The following is a 21,596-nucleotide window of genomic DNA, read 5'->3' on the forward strand; positions in this document are numbered from 1 at the left end:
AGTGCCTGGGTGGGCATAAACGCTAGTGTAGAACGTGGCTCCAGGTAGGTCGTAGTCAGGCAGCGAAAGCCCGAGCGAATTTGCGCCTGGCTCCCTCGCGTCCTACCCGGGTTTCTGGCATTCGAACGTCCCGCGGTCGGTCGGTCGTCCGCCCGTCCGTCCCGCCCATCATCAAGCTCACTCCCTAACATGGGGGAAAACATTTTGCCACGGCGCATGTTCCTCTGGTGCATGGCGGCCATCTATTTGAGCGCATTTGTTTCGCTTTACGTGCAAATACCAGGTAAGGTAATTTTGTGGGGGAGAAGTTTGACAAACTTTAGTTGACTTTACCGAGCTACCTTGCTGTTAACTCGAAACTCGGCACAGCGGCGTACGTGGCCGGGGAGGTTCTAGAATGGTCTTGTGTTCTTTTAAAGGGACGCTAAGAAAACAGTAATCCAAACACGCGAGCTAATATGATGATAAAGTGACCTTGTCAGATTTGAACTACATTACCCACAATTTCTAGGTAGGAAAACGTTGGTTATGATAGGGTTGTTCATTGATATTATTGAACACTCATTAGGGAAATGAGGCAAGAATTCACATTCACACCTACGGGCAATTTAAATCTGATTTTTTTTTTTTACTAGAAAAGCAATGTTTATATTCTTGACTGGTTGCCAACAAACCGCAGGGCCCATATAAACAACCAGTCGCATTCACACCTATAGACAATTTAGTTTCTTCAATGTACCTAACATGGGTGGTGTGGTGCAGGACTGGTTAGCACATCTGCCTCACAGTTCTGAGGAACAGGGTTGAAATCCCAGCCCCGCCTGTGTGGAGTTTGCATGTTGTCTGTGTGGGTTTTTGCTGGGTATTCCGGTTTTCTCCCACATCCCAAAAACATGCATGGTAGGTTGATTGAAGAGTGTAAATTGCCTGTAGGTGTGAATGTGAGTGCGAATGGTCATTTGTTTATATGTGTCCTGCAATTGGCTGGCGACCAGTTCATGGTGCACTCCGCCTCTTGTCCGAAGATAGCTGGGATAGGCTCCAGCACACCCGTGACCTGCATGAGAATACGCGGAACAGAAAGTGGATGGATGAATGTACCCAACATGTTTTTGGAATGTGGGAGGAAACTGGAATACCTGGAGAAAGCCCACACAAGCATATGGAGAACATCCAAACGCCACACAGGAAGACTGGAGCTGAGACTCAAACTTAGAACCTCTCCACTGTGAGGCAGGGGGGCTGCTACAGTTAAATTAATTTATCTAATCCAGTGTTTTACAACCTTCATTGACATTTTAAATAGGGGAAAAATGGCACGCCACTAAACAGAAATGGAACAAATAGCTTCTAAAGGAGATCCATCAGTTTGAGCAAAATGAAGGGCAAAAAAATTAACGCCTGCTGAAGAAAATTAACAAAATGAGAGAGGGCAAGGTATACAAAATCACTTTAGTTTTTTAAATCTTTTTTGTGTGTGTGTGTGTGTTTTGGTAGGTCTCTATGGCAATGAGGGTTTGCTCCCTGTCCGCAATCAGCTGCGCTACAGCGGCAAGCCTCTGGTCGAGCAGCTGCTGGCCTCGCCCACCCTGCTGTGGCTGAGCCCCCACCTGGGCCTGGACACCCACACAGCCATTGAGCTGCTGTGCCTGGTGGGGGTGGCGCTCAGTTTGGCCGCCATGCTAGTTGGGGCGCTGAGGGACAGCGTGGTCTTCTTCTGCCTCTGGGCCTTGTACTTGTCCATGTACCAAGTAATGTAGATGTACTGCTAGAGATGATAATGTGTCTGGCATCTTTCTCACTTTGTTTCTGTGACAGGTGGGGCAGGTTTTCCTCTACTTTCAATGGTGAGTGCTCATGGTCGGTTTCATACCACAATGTGGCAGAGTGGTGCTATAATCCAGTGTTTCCCAACCTTTATTGTGCCACAAAATTGCATGGCACACCTCTAAACATAAATGTCAGTATAAATATACTGTTCAGGGGTTCAAGTTTGGGGAAATATCTTTAATTTTATTTTTTATTTTTTTAAATAAAAAAAGAAAACCACTAGTGTACATCCATCCATTTTCCAAACCGCTTATCCCAGGTTGTGACAGATACGGCCCGCGGGCCAGAACCGGCACGTCGTTGTCCAAACCGGCCGTGGGGATGGAAAACACATTCACTGCTATTTTTCAATAAAAGTAACTTTTGTTGCTAAATCTGTCCACTGGAGGGTGCACTGAATGCACTTGTGAAAGCCAAATGATGCCAATGTTCAGGAGCACACTAATATAAAATGGTGTGCCATGTTCACACTACAAATTCTGTGAAAATAGAAATGTTTTAAGACATTGAATATTACAAAATTTCAGACAAAAGCTTCACTTCAAAAGAGGTTGGTTTGTAGGAATCTTTTTTTTTTTTTTTTTTTTTTTTTTCCCCCCCATGCACTGCCACAACGTAATTTTTTTTATGTATACATTTCCAAAGGATGAATAAGTGTATGGTGCACACACTGATTCATAATACTGTTGAAATAATATTTAGTTAAAAATTTCAGACTGCTCATGATTTGCAACAAGATAATAATGAATAAATGTGAATATTTTCCAAAAGTACTTGTAATCATTTGCACAAAAACAATGGGGAAAATTATGAATAGTTGTTATTTATGGGTTTTTAAGCCAAAAATATTGTGTTTTGACCCGGTCGAGATCTAATTTGGGTGAATGTGGCCCGCAAACTAAAATGAGTTTGACACCCCTGGCTTATCCTCACTAGGGTCGCAGGCGTGCTGGAGCCTATCCCAGCTATCTTCGGGCGGGATACACCCCAAACTGGTCGCGAGCCAATCGCCGGGCACATATAAAGAAACAACCATTCACACTCACATTCACACCTACGGGCAATTTAGAGTCTTCAATTAACGTACCATGCATGTTTTGGGGATGTGGGAGGAAACTTGAGTACCCGGAGAAAACCCACGCAGGTATGGGGAGAACATGCAAACTGCACACTGGCGAGGCAGGATTTGAACCCGGGTCCTCAGAACTGTGAGGCAGATGTGCTAACCAGTCGCCAACCGTAACTAGTCGCCCACCGTGCCGCTCACTCGTGTGCAGTGGATATAAAAAGACACCCCTGTTTTCTGATATAAAACACCCGTTTTCTGATATTAAAAAAATAGCCCAAGATATTTTTCAGCCACCATTGATCTGACCTGTAGCCTATAAAACCTAATTGTTTTGAGAGAGGAAGTAAAAGTAAACAACTAATGGAATGTGGTTTCACAAGTGTGTGCATGTTATAATTGGGGATATGGCTATGTTCAGAATTAACCTCTCTCATTCAAAATCATGTTAAATAGGACAACTGCCACAATTTAATACTGCCTTAGAGTAATCCCTATATGAAGTTTAGCTGTTCTGGTGGGCTTTTCCTGACATTGTTTCGCTTTCTAGCAGAATCCTTGAGGTTTTGTACTAACACTGACTGCTATTTCAAACTGTTTATACTGCAATGCCCTCCACCGTGACTCTCTGTAATGTAAGGCTTCTGTTAGGGATAGCCGATTAATCGAAATGTAATTGTGATTTCGGCTTCTCAAAATTTGAAGTTATACTGTATTTATTCAACTACTTAAACTCAACTTTAATTGAGTGTAGGTATTTGAATAAATACTAAGTTTCAAAATCTACGAATAATCGTGTTTATTCATCATGATTTCAAAATCAATCAAAATAATTGTGATTAATATTTTTTCCATAATCGCCCAGTCATAGCTTCTGTCCTCCCACCCTACCCCATAGTCCTGATAGACAGTATGAAGAAGATGGGTCATTGTTGTCACATGTACTAAACAGCCAGTACTTGCCAGAAATTCCTGAAGCTCCTTCAATGTTGCTCTCAGCCTCTTGGCAACCTCCCTGACCAGTTTTCTTCCAGTGTTTTCATCAATGTTTACTTTTTTTCTTTTACAACAAAAGTCTCAGGAAAAGCATACTAGTGGAGCAACATATACTGATAGATTATTACAGTGGTACCTTGATGAAAAGGTGCTTCCTTTCGAACAACACACCACTGAATACATTGGAAATTACATTGAAATTGTTAATTTGGTCAAAAAAAGAGCTTTATTTAAAAAAACAAAGGAAATACCATTTAGTGGAACAGCTTTAATTGTTCTGCATCACACTATACGTCGGTGTCATAGATGGATGAGCAAAGCTACATTGTTTGTAGTAAATAGATAAGCATTTTCTGACCAGTTACCGTAAGTTGTCATGTATAATGCGCACCCATATATAATACGCACCCCCAAAGTTGACCTCAAAATTCTGGAAACCCTTCTACCTATATGTAATGCATTTTTACAATGCATGATTTTGCTTCTACCCATATGATCAAAACAGTATTATCTGTATTTGGTTAGTTTTTTCAAATTATTATTCCGAAGTTAAGCACTTTATTTGACTACGTAATACTTTCTTTTTATGTACTTGCTCTTCTTTTGAAATTCACAGCCCTTCTTTTATTTAGTAAATGAGAAAACACAGCTGTGCTCATATGTTTGATCACCCAGGCAGAATTTGTAAGATGGGTGCAATCCTTTAAAGAAGACATGAAGGGCCAGGCAAAACACATGTAATTTTATTTTAATGGGATTCGAATTAAACTGTCTAGCATTTCAGAAAAGAATTATCCCCCCAAAAAAATAATGATGGTTGTTGTTCAGTCATCAGTTGTATTTCAAAATAAATAAATAAAAGTAAAAATATATATATTTCACAAATTCTACCAGGGTATGTAAACTTATGAGCACAAATGTAGATATTATGCAGTCATACGTAGTGTAGGCGACACCTTTTTCCATAAACTCTAAGTGGCGGTGGCCTATTGGAATGAAAGTGTACAGCTTTTTCATAACCTCTAGATGGTGGCATACATTTATAAAATGGGATTTTTTTCCCCCATTTTCCCTTATACCTATGTATAATGCTCACCATTGACTTTTAACATTTTTTTGGGGGGGAATGCGCATTATGCATAAGAAATTATGGTAATTGTAATTGGATCATTTCCTGCGCCTCTCATTACGTTCATAGTGGTTGGTAATCACTGTGGTAAGCCACTGAACGAGCACTATCTCATTCCCCCAGGGACAGCCTGCTTCTGGAGGTGGGCTTCCTCTGTGTCCTCGTGGCTCCAATGACTCTCATCAGGGGGTCTCGGTCAGTCTGTGCGCATGACCGCATCACCTTTTGGCTCATCCGATGGCTTCTCTTCCGCCTCATGTTTGCCTCCGGAGTGGTGAAGCTCACCTCACGCTGTCCTACTTGGTGGGGCTTAACTGGTATGACACCTATTTGTTACTCACACCTCGCTACCAGATGTTATTTATGATTTAAACACACCATTTGGCTGTTAAATGGGATATATTACATAAGAGACTTTAATAGATTGTTTACCCATGAAGTGTGAAATTACTCAACCAAGTAAATCTTTTGTGATGTAACATTGGCACTAATTTACACAGTAACTGCCCACACACTGAGTTTCTCCCATGACTTGGAGGCTAGGCTAGGTGACTATCCAAGATTTTAAAGTGACTATTAGACTACACAGAAACACTTTCAAGTCTCAACCTAAGCAGAACTTCACTGTTGGTGGATGCACAGAGGAGCGTTTGCTGACAACATGACCAACTTTGCTTTTGTAATGTTTGGTGATGATGTGTTTGTCTGCATGCACCACATGCCCAGATCCACTACAGTAATTTGGCAACTTTGTAACGAAGTGCTGTCTCCACCAGTGAGTCATTTGCATGAGATGGTACTGCTCCCTCAAAACAAGCTGAGGCTTTAAAAAAAGGTTTACTGTTATTCTTGATCATATTGCGGTATTTTGACAAAAGCTTCTCAAGACACCTGAGAACTGTTTTAAATTGCGAAAACAGTTATTTTGAACACAACATTCACAAACACCTTTGGCAGCAAAAACCTCAAACAATGTTCAATGTTTTGTGTGTCCAATAAAAACATGTCATATAAATTTGGGTAAACTGTGTTTGCCTGTTGTTGTGACTTGGATATTGATGAGATTTCTATTGTCCTTCTTCAAAGCAGACTTATCTTTTGTGTTTAATCAAAATAAGACATTTGCAAACATCTGTTTTTACTAAATAATGATCAACATTTTTCCCCATTTTCTGACATGTTACGGACCAAACCAGTAACTGAATCATAATTAGTTGGAACAAATGTCACTTAATCGATTACAAAAATAGTCGTTATTTGCAGCCATAATATGAATAACCTGTAATTGACATGCGTTGAGCCTGAAGTCCAGAAGTGCACGTCACACTAGCAGCCCTGTGCATTAATCCAGTACTGAAGAAGTAACTCTCAGTTCCAAAAAGGTTGGTGAGTACATCACTCCCTCCTGTGTGAGATTGCTTAATTGTTGTTTGGTTCTGTTTAATCATCAAACAATAATCGGTGAAAGATATACTTTGCTATAAACATTAACGCAAAATACATTTTTAATCTGATTATTTAATTAATTGCTGGAATAATCGATTCTAAAAATATTCGATAGGGACAGCCCCAGTATTTTTGTTTCGCTAAAATAGCTCAGTCTGTATACGCTGCACTGCACTAATCAGTTTTTCTTTTCTTTTTCTTTTCCCCCACCCCTTTGTGTTAAACAGCGATGACGTATCACTACGAAACTCAGTGCATTCCCACCCCGCTGGCCTGGTTTGCCCACCAGTTGCCCGTGTGGTGGCAGAAGCTGAGCGTGGCGGGCACCTTCACCATCGAGATCGCCGTGCCGCTGCTTTTCTTCAGTCCGCTGCGCAGGCTCAGACTCTGCGCTTTCTACTTGCAAGTGAGCACAGCATGTCGGGTCTTGAGTGCACACGCCTGCACTAATTTTTCAAAGTCATTGGAATGATTATGTTTCTCTTATCTGTGCAGGTGCTGCTGCAAGTGTTTATCATTTTGTCAGGGAACTACAACTTCTTTAACCTTCTGACCTTGGCCCTTTGTCTGTCCCTGCTGGATGACCGGCATGTACGCTTTTGGCTGTGCACGGCAGAACACACTGAAGACAAGGGTGAGTCAAACTATCCCTGTCCGTAACAAGGGGTCTTTTAGTTAAGTTTATTTATCCTTCAGTGGGACCATACTAACAAAAATAAATAAATACCCCCCCAAAAATATCCTCAGGAATACTGTATTTTTATGCTAAAAACAACTTATTCTTGTGATATCAGTTTTATTCTCATAATGTCACAATGTTATTTTCATGAAATAATAAAAAAAAAAAACTAACCTTATTCTCATAAAATGACAGCTTTGTTTCAGAAAGTTTTTTTCTTGTAATATTAAGACTTTATTTTTATAAAATTACCACGTTTTTTTTCTGACTTTTTTGCTGATCTAATTTTCGTTACATTGCTTATTCTCGTAATTTTTCTTTATTCTCATGAAATAACTTTTCTTTTTTTTATTTTGATGTTCAATTTACTAATTTCTTAGGAAAAAATATGATAGAATCGCAGTTTTACAACTTTATTTTTGTAATTCTGACTTTATTTTTTTCTTGTTAATGTGCCCTGAATAATATTTGATATGGAGATTGATCAAATCTGGATCTCCAGACCCTGAGTTAGATGTGCTAAACACTATTCCACAGTGATGCCTCTGCTAGTGATAATACAACTCACGTCTTATATTACAATTTTCCAAAAGTTGGCTGTTATTTTCCACTTTTTTTTTTCAAGATAATAATCTTCTACTATTACTTGTACTATTTTTGTAAAAGTGCAATTTTATTCTTCTATTTTCCCCACGTTATTCTCTGAATTTACGACTCATTGTTTGTTTTTCTTGCGGCACGGTGAGCGACTGGTTAGCACATCTGCCTCACAGTTCTGGAGACCGGGGTTCAAATCCCGGCCCCGCCTGTCTGGAGTTTGCATGGTCTCCCCGTGCCTGTGTGGGTTTTCTCCGGGTACTCCGGTTTCCTCCCACATCCCAAAAACATGCATGTTAGTTTGATTGAAGACTCTAAATTGCCCGTAGGTGTGAATGTGAGTGTGAATGGTTGTTTGTCTATATGTGCCCTGCGATTGGCTGGCGACCAGTTCGTGGTGTACCCCGCCTCTCGCCCGAGGATAGCTGGGTTGGGCTCCAGCACACCCGCGACCCAAGTGAGGATAAGTGGTTCGGAAAATGAATGAATGAATGCATGTTTGTTTTTCTAGTTGTATTATGCCCCGAATTGCAGAGATTTGAACCAGAACGCCTGTCTGCAAGGCAGATATGCTAACCAGTCTAATACTGTGCTACCTGTGCAAATATTTATGCTTCAACTTTTACTTATGATATACCAACCTTTTTCTTCTTCTTTTTTCAAAACTTTTTTAAAATGCTATTTTAGCAATATAAAGACTTTATTGTTCTAAATTTCACACTTTATTCTCTTGAAATTACGACTTCCATCCATTTTCTACAGCACTTGTCTTCATTAACATTGCAGTAAAATGGATTTTAAATTGGCCTAGTCGTCAGCCAATTGTGGGGCACATACATGTGTAGACAAACAACCTTTCACTCTCACATGCACATCTATGGACAGTTTATAGATATTTTAATTAATCTAACATGCATGCTTTTGGAAGGTGAAAGGTGGGAGAGGAGAAGATGCCTAATCCACAACGTGGATATCTTGACTGTGAGGCAGACGTGCTAACCACTAGCTTACCATACTGTGTAAAATTTAAACTTTATTCTTGTAATTTTTTTTGACTGATAATTGTTGTCTTCGTGTTAGTGTGCCTTTTAATTCCTGTACTACTTAATGTAACGACATGTAATGGTTTGTATTGTATCCTCTCTGCTAATTTTTATTATTTTGGACATGTATTTCTTCAATACTCATGGCTTCCCTCTTGTTTATCTCCATTCAGAGTCTAAGCTGTGGTCCTGGCTGTGTTACATACTGGAGCTTGCTGTCTTTTCTCTGGTTATCTATGGTGCAATCGTGTGTTTTGAACTGAAAGTGGACATGACAACGAGCGCTATTACTTCCAAAACAGGTACTGTATACGAGAGGGCTGTCATTTTGATAAAGGCCATGTGTGTATAATATACACATAAAATGCTCATTTTTTTTGGGGGGGGGGGGGCTCCTTCAGCATTCACCTACCACCACTTCAAACAGTTTCTGAACAGTGTCACTTTCCCATGCGTGTGGGTCGGCGTTCTATCTCTCATGTGGGAGATGCTCACAGCCATGTACAGGTACTAATCCTCAGCTTGTGTGTGTTTATAGTGACTTGATTTGATTTTTTTGAAATTATTTTTTAAGATGTTTTATTTTTTTATTTCATATTTCTTCCTAGGTGTGCCTGTGTGTCTGGTTTCCTAAGGAGGTTTTGGTCTACGCTCCAGTGGACGGTGTTTGCTGCTGCCGCGGCCGCCATGTTCACCATCAGTCTGGTGAGTTGAACTTCTCACGTTGGCATTAACCACCACCATGTAGACGCCAGGTGGACAAAAGTGTATGGTTACGCTCAAGTTCTACCACACCAAACTCATCCTAGCGTGGAGCTTGTTTTGTTTGATCCAAAGTGACTTCACCAAACAGCTCCCCACTATGTTGGAAACAAAGAATTGGGGAAATATAATGAAACATTTACTTTTTAAATGCTAAATAGTTGGGTCTCTGGAGTCCCTGCCCACCCATCAAGGGTGAAATTCAACAACCAAGTAAATATTTAGCGGGCTGCGTATTTCCCTAATTGTGTCTGTGAGTGAACGATTCTGGTTTTGCCGGATTGTGATGTCACGAGGTAGCTAATTTACATAATACCCCCACCACACGGTAAGGCGCACCGTATTAAAAGGCAGTCTCAGTTACGGGGTCTATTTCTGTATTTAACACATACATAAGGTACACCCTATTATTGGGCGCAGGCATGGTAAAACATACCCTATCTTAAAACATACAGTAGCATGCATGCATGCATGCTAAAACAATGTTTTTAAAAAGGCAGCTGGAGCACAACTGAGTTCGATTGTACTTTATTGAAGTATTTAACAATGTACTCACGTTGTTTTTTGATCAATCCTCATCCACAAATCCATCAAAGTCCTCACCTTCTGTATCCGAAATGAACAGCTGGGCAAGTTGTCAATCAAACACGCCAGGTTCCCTCTCGTACTCGTCGGAGTCAGTCTCGTTCCAGTGCGACTCCTCATAAATGATGCCGGCTTTTACGAAAGCTTGAACAACAGTGCAAGCAGACACGTTAGCCCAATCATCCACAATCAATTCACAAATTGTGGCGTAACTCGCCCGGCGCTGTCTCCTAGTCTTAGTAAAGCTGTGTTCGCCATCTGTCATCCATGGCTCCCACGCCGCTCACTTCACTTTGAACGCCCTGTTTACACGAATGTCCAGCGGTTCGTCAAGCCTCCCGGAATGATTGGAAGCTTTTGAGTTTTTGCCCTCAGTCGAATGGTGACTGTAGAGACGCTTCTCCCGGCTGTTCTTTGCTCAATAATCCATTGCTCGAGTTGGTCTTCCAACTCGGGCCACCTCGCCTTGTTTCCACTGCGGTCAAGCCAGCCTCCACTCGTAAAGTAGCAGTCAAGCCAGCCGTCCCTAATTTTGTTCATATCATACGAGGCATTACGGTAATAGGTCGCCAACTCGCGGCGAAAGCCACCTTCAAAATAAAAGCTTCCCAATAATACGGACGTCAGTCCTCTTCAGTTATAGAATGCAACCAGCAAAGTTAATTTGAATCTTGAGATACATTAAAAAATGTTGTTTATTTGATATCTTAGGAAAACTAAATGGTAAATGGACTGCACTTATTTGCTCCCAGTGGGCCTGGCAGTGCCTTGTATGGCAGCAGTCACCCATTGGTTTATGAATGTGTGTGTGAATTTGAGGCTTTGTAAAGCGCTTTGGACACTGATGGTGTAGATAAAGCGCTATATAAGTGCAGTCCAGTTACCATTTTTGTTTTTTTTTAATTTAAAAAAAAAATTGCTTCAAAAATGCAACATAGCGAACGATAAACCATGATTATAGCAAGGGAACACTGTAATATGTCTTCTAATGAAAAAATAAACCCAGATACATTATCTAATGTGTGTGAAAACTGAAGTATTGACAAGGATTGTTTCTGGCTTTTTGTTTTTTTGCTTCCAGGTGCCATTCACCTACATAGACTATGCCTCAAATTCCAAGCTGTGGCCTGGAGTACGTCAAGCCTACAGTCTTGTGGATCGCTACCAGCTGGTTAACTCTTACGGGTTGTTTCGAAGGATGACTGGCGTGGGTGGGCGTCCTGAGGTCGTCATAGAGGGAAGTAACGACGGCGTCACCTGGACGGTGAGAGGAACAATTTTTTGTTCTTTGTTCGGAATTGCTCCCTATCCACTATGAAGTGCACTATATAGTGAGGTTGGCATTTTTTTACGGCTGTTCAAATGTGTAGTGAATAGTTGTTATCCCCAATATAGTATCCCACAATACAGTACATCTTGAGTAGTGAACCAGTGACGGTTACTAGAAATGCAATATTTAATGCATTGCGCTGGTTGGCACGAATCCGTTAAACTATCTTTAAGATAAGTAGAGCAACACGTCACAACACAGATGGGCAAAAAGTGCTTTCATTGTATTGTTTTTGTAATCATAATTTATTACTGAATGTCCACCAACTGATGTTTATTTGGTACGTTGTAATTAGGCTTTACACGATCAGGATTTTTGAGGCTGGTCAGCGAGCTGAAAAAAAACCAATAACTGATCGCTGATCCGATCACAAGATGGAGCAATGTGTCTATTTAAATGACTTGTTCGTTTACTGTATATATTTGTGTACTGTATACTGAGTATCTTCAAAAGTATTGTCTAGCATTTTAGACAAAAGGTAAAACATTAATGACCTCTCGGGGGCATTCCAGAATTGGCCACTGACATAAGTTTAAGTTTTCAGTCGGATCAAACCAACATTACAACATGACAGAAATAATGGGTGCTAACTTAGTGTAATTGATTACTTTGCACACACCGAAACCTTAGCGCATGAGTCGACAGAACGGCTGCATGTTCACGTACAACCGTTAGTGCTAGCACTAGCTTGCTAGGCAACAGAACGTTTCATTGCCTGCTTACGAGCAGTATTAAAAGTACGTGAACATACCTCAAGCAATCCGTGAATGAACATCCTCTCCCGAGCATCGGTGATGACCACCACACGGTTTTCCTTATTCTATTATTCCCCCCCACACAATACATTTGCGCGATCTGTTGTTGTCACCATTGTACCGAGTGTATCCGGTCGCTTTTGAGTGGACAAGATAAAGCCCAGTGTTCGTAAACGACGGGATGCGGTGATATCGGAATACAAGATTTTATTGCAGTAGTCTGACATACTGCAATGGTGGAAGACCAAATTTGTCTTGTTGTCTGTCTCAGACGTGTAGCCTGTCCCACGCCGCCGACATGTTTATTAAAAAAAAAAAAAAAAAAAAAAAAAACTTATTGGCAGTCATATATTTCAGTACTACGTCAAAAGACGCGACGAGGCTAAAAATAAACTAGCTTTTGGATTCAATTATACTGTAGACGATGGCAACGCGGAGTAAGTCTTTTGCGGAGCCCATCAAGATCGGCGAATTATAACATTAAAGACGATCAGCATGAAATGTTAATTATCGGCCGATACCGATCAAACCGATCAGATCGGTGTAAAGTCTAGTTGTAATTATGCGATAGCAATGACCTCAGTAGTGTTCCAAGACTTTTTTTTATTTACACAGAACACTCTTCAGTGTAATAAAAAAAAATAGCTTTGGAACACTACTTTGGTGAAGAGTGAACTATATAGTCCCCTATATAAAAGTCTTGTGTTGCCAAAGTAATTTAGTTACTTTACTGATTATTTGAGCTTTAAAGTAACTTAGTTACTTTTGAAATCAAGTAATCAGTGAAGTAAGTTAGAAAAAAGTAACTTGTTAGTTGCTTTCAGCAGCTGTAATATCACTTATCCACAGTACAAAAAGCATTAGCTTAACCGTACCCATTACTTGGTAATGTATGCCACACAAGTTACAGAATGATGTCATCAACATGAACTAATAACTTACACATTAGTGTAGTTGGAGCCACATTAAATCAGCAACTTAGTGCAGACTTGACATGCCAACACGATACAGTAAGTACCTCAACGTGAACAAGCACACCATTCTCATTACACTGCCGATTGTGGTCCATGAAGGCAACTGTGTGTGTGCGTGCGCGGGTGTACGTAAACGTGAAAGTGAGTGACACAAACACACCATTGCTCCCACCACAGTCATTTTGATGCGAAGAGCGAGAAAACCTTTTTCTTAGTACGTGACGTCAGTTGTGCAGCGCGTTCAACCAACTCACAGACGAAGTTGAGTTCTCACTTTTCATTGTAAACTTTAATTTAAGCTAAGTATTATAAGACCTTCAGTGAGTCAGTCCTTAGCCTCCATGATCGATTTATGACTGCGCACTTCAGTATGAATAATTAACCCACAATGCATTGCATATTTACCACACCGGTAAAACTGTATTCTTAATGTGTAAATAAAGTAACATCTATCAAATACACTTTTTACTACGGAAAATAAAAAGTGTGGTGACTGATATCGTGCATTTCTTTGCACTTTTTATGGTACTGCACCGTCACTGTGCATTGTGTGATAAACAGTCACTTTCCAATCGCTTTCCTCTATTTGCAAAAAAAGTGATCTTGGTTAAATGCTACCGCTCTTTGTTCAAATCACCAGCTACAAATTCATGTTTGGTGAGAGACGTTGATGATGCACAAGTAACTATTGTTGGTTTGAAGAAGTAACTGTAGTCGAATCACTTTCCTGGGAAAAGTAACGCGTTACTTTGCTCATCACTCCAAATGGCGGATTTTAGGAGTAACTCGGACCTGCATCACTGAATGTCTTGACATGGTTTTCGAGTCACGAGGTGTCACTTGGTCATTTTGCTTTGTGTTGGGAGACAGAATTTGACTTGTGAGTGTGATATCAGCCATTCTACCACTAGATGGCAGCAGCGAACTTCACAGCATGTGGCAAACATTCCACGTGGGTGCCTCGCAGTGAAAGTGCGGCAGAAATTCCCCAAAACAGTGATTATGTTCAGTGAAAGCCCATTGGGAAAAAATGTAGCAATTAAGGAACAGTTTATTTCTTTACATTTTATCATATGTTCTTACTGTATCTTTTTTGTACTGTGCTATTTTAAAAAGAACACAAAGACATTTGTGTTTTGGGGGGTCTCAAACTAATTTACAATTGGTGAAATTTGATTTGAGATAAGACTGATTTGAAGCATGGTCGTGGAATTGATTAAACTTGTAAGTCAAGGTACGACTGTATAGTGATTATTAAGGAGTAGGGAGTGAGTGAATGATTCCGAACATAGCCTAAATCTGTTCTACCCTGCTGGAGGGCATTTATTTTGTTCTTCCCTTGCAGGAAATTGACTTTATGTACAAACCTGGCAACCTGAGCACGACGCCCCCGTTGGTGACGCCCCACCAACCCCGCTTGGACTGGCAGATGTGGTTCGCCGCCCTCGCGACCCACACGGAGGCACCATGGTTCACCGCCCTCGTGTACCGACTGCTGCAGGGCAAGACGGACGGTATGGTCGGTTCTGAAAGTGAAATCTGCTTCTCGCTATGCTTAAAATGTCAACCATGCTGCATGTCTGGTCACAGCCAGTCTGCTATGTCAAATTTCCTTACATCACCACTCAGGTGGCTGCACAAAACAAGACGTCTATTTCTTCAGACGGCTAAAGCACCTCACTAGTAAAACAGTGCAGTGCACTTAGCAGGAAGACTGACGCAGTAGTACGACTGTTTTACTAATAATGTTTTTTCTACTACCAGTGCCACTTTTGGCCTACTAGTACACAATTAAAACCTTCTAGTTAATTACGTATTCTCCTGGTCTTGTACAGTACAGATGTTTTTTTGCTTGCTTTGCTTGCTTCACCTCAGTCTACATTTTTCTCGCTGATAAGCTTGTTATTCTTCTTCAAAAGAAATTAGAAGCAGTGACTCGGACAGCGGATAGTTTTAAACCTGTGGGCCTGTACTTTTGTTCGCCGCCATTGGGCATAAGCACGTCTTCGTGCGCGTTCTTGTTTGTTGGTTATCGCCACTTCTTCGGGGTCGGCGGACAAGGCATCGAAACTGGGAACCGAAATTGTTTAAATTTGAACGATTCCACGGGAACCGGAACGTTGGTCCCGGTTCCAATCGGTTCTCGATGCCCAACCCTAGTCATCAGCCCCAAGTGTAAATTTTTTGAAGTCCAGGTTAAAAACTCTTCCTCGTTCTCATGCTTTGTAGAGCATTTCCACTTTTAAATTCTTTACTGCACTGTACGCTGTTTTTATTGTATTTTTATTCTTCTCGGTTTTAAATGTTTGAAGCTGTTTTTTTGTTGTTGTTTTTCTTTGTTTTTAAATGTTTATTTTCATGTAAAGCACATTGAGTCACCTTGTGTATGAAACAAATAAATTTGCTTTACTTTACTAGTAACATATTACTAGGTTCAACTTGTAGACATGTGACGCGCACTAGTAGCCTCCTAGATGCTACTGGTAGCATCAAAATGCCCAGTAGTAGTTGTGGATCTGGATCTTTTGAATCTGCATCTGTTTAGTTGAACACACAGTTGTTCTGGTTATATGAATGGTTATGGGTTGATACACAGGTTAATTGTAGCCTCTGCTATGTAGTCGAAGAGCATTGTGTTCTGCCAGTAGATGGACGTACAAAGGTACATTTATTTGGAGTAAAAAAAAAAAACATTCTAACCAATTAAATTGGATAATTTCCCGCAGCACAATGATTGTGAATCACTGGTATGGGCTAGCAGTGATTTGTACATTTGGCTTCTTTCATGGCTGATGCTTTGTATGTTTGTGTTGCGCAGTCATCAGGCTGATTCAGACGGACGTCACTCGTTACCCTTTCCACCAGCAGCCTCCTACCTACCTGCGAGCCCACCGCTACAGATACTGGTTTACGGTACCCAAAGCAGACGGGTCAGTAGTACTACTGTACAGTGGACCCCGCTACTCACGGGGGATAGGGAGTGGGCCGGAGCACGAATAGGGAAAATCTGCAGATAATTGATGCCCATTATAATAGCATGGGAAAAATGCTATATATACTTTGACGTTTTGATGTAGTTCAACCATTGCTTCAAAATATCGGATCTTCACCCAGCCTAGCTGACAAGTCATGGGCATAAAAAATCAATGTGGGGGCAGTGTTATGTAAATTGACCCCACTATTGCATCTGGTAAAATTCAGGGAAAAAAAACAAATTTGGGGAAAGATTTACTTTATGTAATTTCACACTTGATGGTTGGCCAGGCACTTCAAAGACACACCCTTGTTTACAAGCATTTAAAATACATTTTCCACAGTATTTTTTTTAATACATTATGGCGGTATTGTATGTTCTCCATGGTCTCGCCATGCTGCACTATTTGCATATACTGGCCACTCATGCCAGAGTAGCATCTGCTCCATTTGCACACTGATTGAGGAGTATCTGTAACATTTGCACAACCAACACTGTCCCAGATTATCGCACTACTCGTCACTTTAAACCGCATACACTCCTTGAAGTCTCAGCGCCCTTTGCACAATGGTCATTGCACCGGACTATTGCAATATTAGTCATTCGAACTGCTCTAAGTGCTAGAGGACTCTGCATCTTTTTGCACAATTGTCAAAAAAAAAAAAAAAAAATGTACCGGCATTACCAGATAACTAGCAACCCTTTACTGCTCAGTGACTGTTTTTTTTGTCAATGTCTTTCTGTCTCCAAAGTGTTCTGTAAATTGCCTGTCTGTTGCCGTACTAGAGCGGCTCCAACTACCGGAGACAAATTCCTTGTGTGTTTTTGGACATACTTGGCAAATAAAGATGATTCTGATTCTGAAGAATTGGACTGAATAACAGACTGCTGCCTATGTACAGATCATATCCCCAGCACTGGTGGAGGAGGGTCTACAATGAAGAATTCTATCCCGTAGTGCATCTGGGTCACCCATTCCTTGAGAGCATGCTGGACCAACATGGTCTCAAGGTACTTTATGTACACACACACACACACAGAGGCAGCGGGAGCTGTACATTTGGTATGTGGGAATTTACCCGATTTAATCCACCTACTACTGCCACAACTATCCCGTCCCATTCATAGAAACCATCAATACAATACAAAATTGTGGTGTAACTGCACACAACTGTGCCACGTGTACCATCTGAAGTGATTCAGAATTATTATTTTTTTTTGTAAAATGACAAAAACATAATACATCAAACTCACCAGAGATGCTGATACACAATGGATGTGCGCAGGTTACCACAAGGGTGTTTGCTAGTCAACATTGGCAGTAACAGGTTTTGCTCTGACCAATTGATCAGAATACGCAAAAATTTCAATGTCATCGAGGGCCAGTGCTCTCAAGTACCCTCGTGGTTGGTACCCACTCAACTTGGCTCAACGGCAACACGACATTTCAGCGTTTTAAGCGAGTGAGTCTCAGCTGCTGCCAAGCCATACAAATAGTCTATAAAGTATAAATATGTTGGGTTTTACAACAATACTAATACTACTTCTGTATTCATAATTTATGGTGTAACAGTGGCTGATATAGCGAAGCTTGTATTCATTGTCACCAGTGATGATCATTGCGGCAGGTTCAATTCCAATGAATGGGAGCGGTGGATGACCACAACCGCAAAATATCTTTGTATTTTCATCCACGGCCCCTTTCAGATCATGTTCCTAATTTGTTGGGGCAACAATCCTTGGTGAATTGTGCTACACAATGATAGGAAGACATCGAAGGACGCAACATTACTGAATGCTTGGCCACCACAAGCTTTTAGACTCGAGAAGATGCCATAATATGGCCCAATCAGATCCAAGCTGTTTTCCATTTTAAAATTGAGGAAGATGAGCAATCCAATCATAGTAAAAGCTTATTTAAGTCACATATATTGAGAAATCCGGCCATCTCAAATGCCAGGCAGATAAGCCCAACTAGAATAGCTTTAAAAAGGACATTTTGGGCATTTCCACCTCAAATGATCTTGCAAACCTGATAAACGGACATCCAAGATTATAAAAATAAAATACAAAACTTGATGGAAGCGTCCTTTTAAAGAAATGGTTCCCATATTTATAAAGTTTAAGTTACATGGGCCAGCACCACTGATCCGGTTGGCCCTGGTATATTAGATTGACATGGCAGCATATAGAGACTGAAATCACATTGGACAAAAAGATCTGGCTTCTAACATCTACATATGTACGCGTATGAAAAATGCTACAAAATAAATAGGACTGTTTAGAATAAATCAATACAACTTCATGGAACAAAATTTACAATTTAGGTTGTAAATATAGGTCAGTGCCTCTAAGTGTTTAGGCGGGCACAGGGGCTAGCCTTACTGGGCATGACCTCCGACCACTGAGCACCAGTCAGTTTTTTTCAATACACTTGGACATTCTAATGTTAGCTATTTTAAGGGATAGGCTAGTACTTGTAGAGTACAACCCCAATTTCAATGAAGTTGGGACGTTGTGTTAAAAATAAATAAAAACAGAATACAATGATTTGCAAATCATGTTCAACATATTTAATTGAATACACTACAAAGACAAGATATTTAATGTTCATAGTGATAAACTTTGTTTTTAGCAAATAAAATGATTCCAACCTATGTTTAATGAGTCTCTATAATATAGGTTTTCACTACTGAAAATACACCTGTACAACCCCAATTCCAATGAAGTTGGGACGTTGTGTTAAACAGAAAACAATGATTTGCAAATCATGTTCAACCTATATTTAATTGAATACACTACAAAGACAAGATATTTAATGTTCAAACTGATACACTTTATTGTTTTTAGCAAATAATCATTAACTTAGAATTTTATGGCTGTAACACGTTCCAAAAACGCTGGGACAGGTGGCAAAAGAGACTGAGAAAGTTGAGGAATGCTCATCAAACACCTGTTTGGAACATCCCACAGGTGGACAGGCTAATTGGGAACAGGTGGGTGCCATGATTGGGTATAAAAGCAGCTTCCCTGAATTGCTCAGTCATTCACAAACAAAGATGGGACGAGGTTCACCTCTTTGTGAACAAGTGCGTGAGAAAATAGTCGAACAGTTTAAGGACAATGTTCCTCAACGTACAATTGCAAGGAATTTAAGGATTTCATCATCTACGGTCCATAATATCATCAAAAGGTTCAGAGAATCTGGAGAAATGACTGCATGTAAGCGGCAAGGCCGAAAACCAACACTGAAAGCCCGTGACCTTCGATCCCTCAGGCGGCACTGCATCAAAAACCGACATCGATGTGGAAAGGATATCGCCACATGGGCTCAGAAAACTTCAGAAAACCAATGTCAGTAAATACAGTTCGGCGCTACATCCGTAAGTGCAACTTGAAACTCTACTATGCAAAGCGAAAGCCATTTATCAACAACACCCAGAAACGCTGCCGGCTTCTCTGGGCCCGAACTCCTCAAAGACTGATGCAAAGTGTAAAAGTGTTCTGCGGTCCGACGAGTCCACATTTCAAATTGTTTTTGTAAATTGTGAACGTCGTGTCCTCCGGGCCAAAGCAGGAAAGAACCATCCGGACTGTTATGGATGCAAATTTCAAAAGCCAGCATCTGTGATGGTATGGGGCTTTGTTAGTGCCAATGGCATGGGTAACATACAAATCTGTGAAGGCACCATTAATGCTGAAAGGTACATACAGGTTTTGGAGAAACATATGCTGCCATCCAAGCAACGTCTTTTTCATGGACGCCCCTGCTTATTTCAGCAAGACAATGCCAAACCACATTCTGCACGTGTTACAATAGCATGGCTTTGTAGTAAAAGAGTGCAGGTATCAGTCTGGCCTGCCCGCAGTCCAGACCTGTCTCCCATTGAAAAATGTGTGGCACATTATGAAGTGTAAAATACGACAACGGAGACCCCGGACTGTTGAACAGCTGACGCTGTACATCAAGCAAGAATGGGAAAGAATTCCACCTACAAAGCTTCAACAATGAGTGTCCACAGTTCCCAAACATTTATTGAATGTTGTTAAAAGAAAAGGTGATGTAACAGTGGTAAACATGACCCTGTCCCAGCTTTTTTGGAATGTGTTGCAGCCATAAAATTCTAAGTTAATGATTTGCTAAAAACAATAAAATTTATCAGTTTGAACATTAAATATCTTGTCTTTGTAGTGTATTCAATTAAATATAGGTTGAATATGATTTGCGAATCACACAACGTCCCAACTTCATTGGAATTGGGGTTGTAAATGCACCCAAACCAGTTTTTCTTTACATTCTCTTTTAGTACTTGTGTGTTACGGAATGAATTACACTCTTAAGTCAAGGTACCACTGTACTTCAAATTTAATCTGAGCAATATCATATGACTAACAACTACACAGGACAAGTCACCTTCACGTCGGCAGTCCAACTCCGCCATGGCCCGGGTGGTGATGTGGGTGCGCGACCAGGTCACGGGCGTCCCGACCCCCGTGCTCATCTGGACCCTGGTTGGCGGCAGTGCCGCCTTGTGTCTGCTGCTGGCGTTGCCCAGGAGACAAAAAAACGTCATGGGCAGTTTCAAGCCGAAAGACACTCTGCCCGATGCAAAAAAGACGGTAGATGAGGATGACGAGGAACATGAGAAAGGAGAGGACGAAGAGAAGGGTGAGATGGAGGATGTTGATGAGAAAGAAAGGGAGGGTGTCACCAATGATGATGAAAAGGAGGAAGAGGTAGAGACAGAAGTGGAAGAACAGTGAGAGAAAGGGGCTGATGTTACTAAATTGAGCAAAGAGGTATGTGTGTGTATATATATTTGTCCTTCCTGTTTGGGCTCGCTTGTGCACATGTTCAAATGAACATGACTTTGGATGATTTAATTGTATTGGGAAAAACACTCGCTTGAACCAGGAAGTTCCTTGCAAGCATTTTTTTCTATTTGTGGTTCAAGTTGTCAATGCAGCACTTTTTTTTATTTTTTTACACACACGCACGTGCCTTTTCCTTGTGTGCAATACACACAAACATTTTTAGATAAAATTGAAATACAATAAATGATTGTCCTGAAAGTCATTTTTGTCCAACAACCCGTTCATGCCTTTTAAGAAAACAAAACAAAAATCAATGTGCAGCTACTGATTACTGAAAGTTGGCATGCATTTAAGAAAGTACAGTGTTCCCTCACTGCGTTGTTCACCTATTGCCAAGTCAGTGCACGACAGGTTTTTTGTTGTTTAATAATCATATCGCACATAATTCGGCATATCTCATGAAAACAAAAAAAAAAAAGAATTCATTTTAACACCTCTCGTGCATGTGCACCCCCCCCCCCCCCCCCCCCAAAAAAAAAAAAAAATCAAGTCGATGGACTAAGAATGACCTCTACCAAAGTGATGGAAAGGCCAAAGTTTGGAGAAAGAAAGGAT

The 21,596-nt window shown here is 40.8% G+C and overlaps 1 protein-coding gene across 1 annotated transcript; it reads left to right on the plus strand.

Annotated features, from left to right (window-relative positions):
- Window positions 1–21,462, plus strand: lmf2a (lipase maturation factor 2a). The gene is made up of 14 exons (XM_061774234.1): window positions 1–283; window positions 1,498–1,751; window positions 1,819–1,847; window positions 5,145–5,338; window positions 6,695–6,873; window positions 6,963–7,101; window positions 8,960–9,088; window positions 9,188–9,293; window positions 9,395–9,491; window positions 11,215–11,397; window positions 14,538–14,706; window positions 16,011–16,122; window positions 17,069–17,177; window positions 20,571–21,462. Exons 1-14 carry the CDS (start codon window positions 190–192, stop codon window positions 20,928–20,930), a joined length of 2,154 nt encoding a protein of 717 aa, XP_061630218.1. The 5' UTR covers window positions 1–189; the 3' UTR covers window positions 20,931–21,462.
- The last annotated feature ends 134 nt before the right edge of the window (window positions 21,463–21,596 follow it).

The sequence above is a fragment of the Phyllopteryx taeniolatus genome, chromosome 5 (assembly GCF_024500385.1).
Source record: "Phyllopteryx taeniolatus isolate TA_2022b chromosome 5, UOR_Ptae_1.2, whole genome shotgun sequence".
Taxonomy (NCBI): Eukaryota; Metazoa; Chordata; class Actinopteri; order Syngnathiformes; family Syngnathidae; genus Phyllopteryx; species Phyllopteryx taeniolatus.